We start from the raw sequence: 6,212 nt of genomic DNA, 5'->3' as shown, positions 1-6,212 counted from the left end.
AAAGAACATTGTTTTCTTTTATTTATGGAGCATTATTATTTAATAAATGCTCATAATTTATTTTTGAGTAAATCTTATGTACATCTATGCTCTATGTTAATAAAAGTGCCTGTGTGACATCTGGGACACAGCTTTGACTAAGAACTCTCTTTTTGTTCTTACTTCATGGCTTTAAAAAAAAAAATCGAGATATATATCTTATATCGCCGTCCAGGTAAAAAATATCGAGATATGAATTTTGGGTCATATCGCCCAGCCCTAGTACCCCCCCAGCGACAACCTATTTTGTACCTAAAGAGACAAAAATGTACCGCCAATAGTCCAAAATATTTGGTTATTTAACCATTTATTTTCGATAATAGAATCACATCAAAGCATTTAAACCACAGGAATACGTCCTTGATTACATTCGTATATTGCCATAGGACATGTCAAGAAAAATACATTCATTTTAAAAAAAGTAAACAATCACATAAAGACATTAAACACCTGAACACAATGTTTTGACGGATCACAGAGATGGCATGTATTTAAAAAACTGTCCACACAAATGTTTTGCTCTACTTCATCAAGCCAGAATATATATGTTCATTACATATATATATATATGTCATATATATAGACAAAGTGGAAAATGTTCTTGCAATCACGTCACACAGAATACCTCAAGGACACAAATAGCTTATCATCAACTAAATAGGTGTCTAGAGCTTGAAAGTCTAATTCATTTCCTGGATTGAACAGGATCCAGTCATTGTCAACTGCCACTTGGTAAGCATGGAAATGACATTCATAAGTGCGAGGAAGTAACAGTTTCCCACACAATACCCAACAAGTATCAACATTCAAAATATACTTGATTTTAAAGAATATAGGTATGGCTTCAGTGTGTACATGGCCAACTACAAAAACATCCTCAAGTTCATATTTGACACTGCTGACAGATATAGCCGACACACGCTGAAGCACTTTATCCTGAAAATGCACATCTGTAAAACTTTTGTGCATTTCCAGAGCATTCTGTAAGTCACCTGGCAGAGATGAAAATGGCACACTGACACTTGTGCTGCGTGAATGTTCAAAGTCAACAAGCAACCTACCTGAAGAAAACTCCCAGCACTGTTTCATTTGATGACGATTGCTAAGAGTTGCAGTGATGTTTACAAAGTTTTTGCATTTACTCGCTATATTTTTGAAATATTGATGCTTGCTTTCATATCTCATACACCACAAAGGGCGAAGAGGACCATACATCAAAATCAGCCTTGGGTAGTGAATAAGGTAGTGACACTTGGGTGTTAAAACATTTCCAAACACTTCTGTAGTCATTTCAAGAAATTCTTGAATAAGCAGGTTTAAATGAGCAAGCTCATCTTTTCTCACATTTGTAGCCATTACAAGATCTACGATTTCTGAACATAATAAGAACACATGCCAGTATGGAGTGCCAGGTGGAACATGGGGAGCCATTAAAAAAGGCAAGAGCCTGAAAAGGCACCATTTTTGACTGGCTGATCCAACTATGTTAGAATTTCGAAGCATCTTTTCCGTCAGTGGCACTGGTCTGTTCGGCTTGTCATTCCTCCCAAACTTCACATTTTTCAGCTCATCATTGATTTCATATATGGTAATGTGCTTTTCCCTGTGAGCTTTACAAATAACCAAGTTCATTACCAAAGGAATAACCCCCTCCATCAAGTCGTGCATTACATCTGGGGGAAGAGACTGGGTCACATCAAAGTAAGGCAGTGCATCAAATGTACAGTTACCATACACACCGTACAAAGCAGCACTCTCTGGGTTGTTTTCCACACAGTTTATGTGGTACTCATGTACTTTGGTTGTTCTAATAACAAAATGGTCCTCACAAAAGCGCTGTTGTATCTCCGAGTGCGAGGCCATACAAAATCGGCATATTCTGCCTGTATTGAAAGACATTGAGAAACGCCCAATCATATGAGCGGAAAGGTTGTCGCATGAAATGGTAGCAAGAGCAGCATGAACTGTGTGCTCTACTTCATCGACACAGATAGTGAAACCCTCTGTGGACAGCATCTTCAAGTCAGTTATCAAGGGCTGAAGTATAGTTTCAAGCCCACACTCTTTTAAATGTGAATGGCGAACCAGTAAGGCTAAATGAATGTGACTCAACTTTGAGCGATGTTTTCCACTTATGTTTCCTATAGTATAATAAAATGCACAGATTTTGTATTTATTTCGTTTTGCACCAAGTGCGTTCACAATTTCAAATTCATCTTCATAAAAATGAAGTCTTAGAGCTTGAGGATGGTCTTTGAAAAATGAGTGGTCTTTAAAATACATGCCATCTTTGTAATCAGTCAAAACATCATCATCTTGATTTCTGTGGTTATCCAGAACAATTTGTTCCCACACATCCTCCACCTGACAGTATTTGTTTAATACCTGTGGGATTGGAACATATGAATAACTACCAATTTTCACACCAGAATGGTCTCTTACTGTGTAACTGATAGGTTCTGTCATGTTCATTTTTGATTTGCAGTGTTCTTTTATCATAAATGGTGAACGAATTGAATCACATGCTTTCTGGAAAAAATCTGAAGTAGACAAAACCTGCTCAAGTTCTGGACAATCACTGAGGCGGAAACCATGTTTATCCAAATGATAACGAATAAACGAGTCGTAGTTTTCTTTAAAAAAACACAAAAGAAAACTAAGATCATCAACGATGTCTTGCTGAACAGAGTGTGGAAGGTTATTTTTTTCAGTACATTTGAGAATAAAGCTAAATAAATGATCTCCTAAATTATCAAGCAAACTGTCCATACTAGGTGGTGTGGGCCGCTGAACTGTGTGCGTCTCGTCTGAACTGTGTGTGTGTGGGTCTTCAACCTCTTTGTGTGCATGGTTTTCAAATCCATCTTCAACTACCTCAAGGCTATTCAAAACAGAGGGTTTGTATTTGCGATACACATGGCGTCGAAAAGAGTGATACTTGGAAAAAGCTGCCTGGCAGTCATTTATTCCACAAGTGATGCTGAAATGAGGCTCATGTGCGTGTACTAACCCAACATGTGTAATCAACTTCCTCAGAGTAAATGCCCTTTTTGAACATTTTGAACATTTGTGGAGTGGGGGCATATTTAATAGAGTTGGTTAAGTACCCTGGTGACACTTACTGGCAGGGGTTTGTCTCCCTGGTTTCCTATGTTGACAATGCAGTTCTGAAGAAAGACAAGTGTTTTCTTGAAGTATGCAGGGTAGGTCATGTTGAACACGAAGAAGGTGGAGAATGCTGAGATGTAGGCCTCATCCAGCGAGCGGCACGAGCAAACATCCACTCCTTCAACTGTCACAACACAGCGACACTGTCTTGAGAGGGCAGTTGTCCAACTCTTATCCTTCATTTGAATGGTTGGGTATGGACTCGTGGGAGTATTCTGCAGAAGAGGAAGAAAAACATTAGTATACAGTATGTTTAAGCAATATGTGCCAAGTGGATTTTCAACAGATTCCTCAAATTACCTTCTTTTTTTTGCTGCAAAACAAAACTGTCTATTCTGATAACCTGTAAACATGGCCCCTACTCCAAACAAAAAGCTTCTTGACCAATGACTGTTGTGGTAGTGTTTGATAAGCTGCTAAAGTTTGACATAATATTCAAGGGCAAAAGCAATCACCCCTGACAGTGACAGTACCTGTGAAGAAGAATTTCCCTAAGGGGACAATAAAGGTCTATCTATCTATATAAACACCAGACAAAACCCAAGATCACAGCAGCACTGTAAATTAACAGCAGTGTTTTCCCTACATTAGCTTAGCTGTGATGCTGAACCGCAGCTGAATTCAGCTCCATGCCAACAAAACACCGAGAATGAAACTTGTGGCCAAAGGCTATGCATTGCATCATGCATTTACCTCTCCAAGGATGATGAAATCTTCTATCTTCTCCTTGAAGATGGATGGCAAGAGGAGAAGTGCCCCCTTGAAGTCAATTCCTAGGTCATACAGATGCAAATTCACTTCATTAGATTTTGATAGCATGCAAATTCCCATTAACATGCTCTTGACATAGCACTATCGTACATCAATTATCTTTGGAAGAGAGAGCAAATGAATTGTCACAAAATTTACTATTTGTATGAGGTCAAATTAGCACCTGTAATGTCTTCAGCAAGTGCATTCTCTCTTGCCTCCATGTAGACCTTCTTCAGTGGCAAATCCTTGGTCATTTGAAGAATATTTTGAAGAACAGCAGTGAAGTTTTCGCTAAAGCGGCGACAGATGTTGTCTTGGCAGGGATGCATTAAATCAACCTCATCACACAACTGGAAATGAAAAGAGCAGAATAGACAAAAGAATGACATTTTACATTGAGGATTTAAACTTTTGACATGTTTAAAGGCACAGACTGGAGATAAATGTAAAGTGCTTTAACCCTTGAACAAAAATTCTAAAGATAATGAACAGATTGAATAATCAGTTAGTACAGAAAATAATAATCAGATTTAGAGACAAAAAAATCATTAGCTGTTTCCCCAATCATCTTAACAATTCTTACCCCTGCAGATGTCCCCAGGAATGGATATCTCTTTAATAGGTCCACAGTACACATTCCTTCAGCTACCTCTCGACGTCTCCATGCAAAGGTTTTTGTCATGCGGTCTTTCACCAGTGCTGTGTCAGGATGTAGCTTCTTGTGCTGATCATTTAGCACCTTGATATGAGCATCAATGGAGGCTGCATCTTCCCCCACAAAGCACGAATCCTTTGTCAAAGCAGATATCAGTATTATCATAAGTAAAATCTGATAAGTTAATGTTACTCGAAATGCGGTAATTTGTACACCAAATGCTTTGAAAAAAATGCAAAAATGTTGAATAGGAATTGCAAGTTGAGCTGACTTTTGTTAAATCAACTGTGAAGTTCCTTTTTCTATGTTAATGTTATCTGTTAACATGTCTCTTTCAATTAATGTTAACTTTTAGCTTTACAGTGATAATAAGACTACATATGTTACCTTAGCTCTTAGAGGCTGAGGGTGTGAGGACTTACGAGAGAGGGCTTCAGTCTCTTCAGACAGGAGCTGCTGGATTCCTCTGTGGTCCGATGTTTCTGCGTGCGTCCAAACTTTTCTTTAACCCGGTTCACTTCTTCATTGCTGATTAGGGGAGCCCGTTCTGCTTTGAACTTTCTCTTGAGTTGGCTGTGCCAGGTGTCCTAGTTGTTTCAAATGTATATAAGTAGTTAATTATGCTTACTTTATATTAATATAATCTATAAAAGAAACAAAAAAGGAGAGGTACTCACATAACCATTTCCGTGTACATCTCTTAGGAAAGGATACTTCACAATCAGGGCTTTGATGACCTGGATGGTAGTCTGAGTGGGTTGGGTACCTGTTTCAAACATAAGAAAAACAACCCACAGTACACTGATTACTCTTATCCTTTCCTGGGGGCTTTTCTGTTCTTCAATTCTTCTAATCATATTGTTATTACCGTAAATAGTATGTTATAGACCAATGTCAAATCAATGTAGCTAAAGTTGATTTTAATTTTTTAAAAATGGGCATGGACAAACAGCCACACCTCTCCCAAACTTCATTAATTAATTGACTGCAGTCCTGAATTATTAATTTACTCTTGAGCAAATTCGAAAATGAACACTTTGGATATCATAGTCCAGACAAGGTCTGGAGACACAGGATGTATGGTTTTACCACTATTGCCAGTTCAATTGAACTGTGTGTCACGCCAGACTCGAACGCTGGTCTCCAAATTGGGAGGGAGATGGGCTAAGCATTTGTTCTCTGCCTTTCGTACAACAGCAATATTAATATTAAAAAATTAATGTAATTATTCAGAACGGAACCCTTACATTGTGTACTGTGACAGCATTTCATAAAGAGTCCCAATTATTTTGTTTCGGTACTTCTGTTCTTTCTGGACTGGTTCTTTGAGATCCAAGCGACTCTGGACATCTTGTGGGAATTTTGGAATGGAAATAACTGCAGGCAGTCTACGGCAAGAAGGTATAGAACTGCAATACAGTAGGGAAACAGCATTAACTAGCCATTTTGCAAGCACTTAAATGCATATGCAAATTTAGACATTTATCACAACCTACCTCTGGTTTGCTTGGGACACTGGACCTTCAACTGTACCTTCAAATGGGTCGACCGGTTGTAAAGTGATGATGACTTCCTTGTAGCGGTTTGTGAAGTCTCT

General features: G+C 38.4%; 1 protein-coding gene across 1 annotated transcript; it reads right to left on the bottom strand.

The window, feature by feature from the left end:
• Positions 1-335: 335 nt before the first annotated feature.
• LOC146697104 (sterile alpha motif domain-containing protein 3-like) lies at positions 336-5,950 on the bottom strand. The gene is made up of 7 exons (XM_085475592.1): positions 5,863-5,950; positions 5,293-5,381; positions 5,038-5,202; positions 4,544-4,750; positions 4,142-4,310; positions 3,901-3,980; positions 336-3,422 (listed from the first exon to the last, which is right to left on the bottom strand). Exons 1-7 carry the CDS (start codon positions 5,885-5,887, stop codon positions 3,126-3,128), a joined length of 1,032 nt encoding a protein of 343 aa, XP_085331718.1. The 5' UTR covers positions 5,888-5,950; the 3' UTR covers positions 336-3,125.
• Between the last annotated feature and the right edge of the window lie 262 nt (positions 5,951-6,212).

This window comes from Copadichromis virginalis, linkage group LG12, assembly GCF_057382275.1.
Source record: "Copadichromis virginalis isolate Kocher_CV1m ecotype Utaka linkage group LG12, C_Virginalis_male_GT1.1, whole genome shotgun sequence".
Lineage (NCBI taxonomy): Eukaryota > Metazoa > Chordata > Actinopteri > Cichliformes > Cichlidae > Copadichromis > Copadichromis virginalis.
The sequence above is the reverse complement of the archived record's forward strand: the minus strand, read 5'-3'. Positions and strand labels throughout refer to the sequence as shown.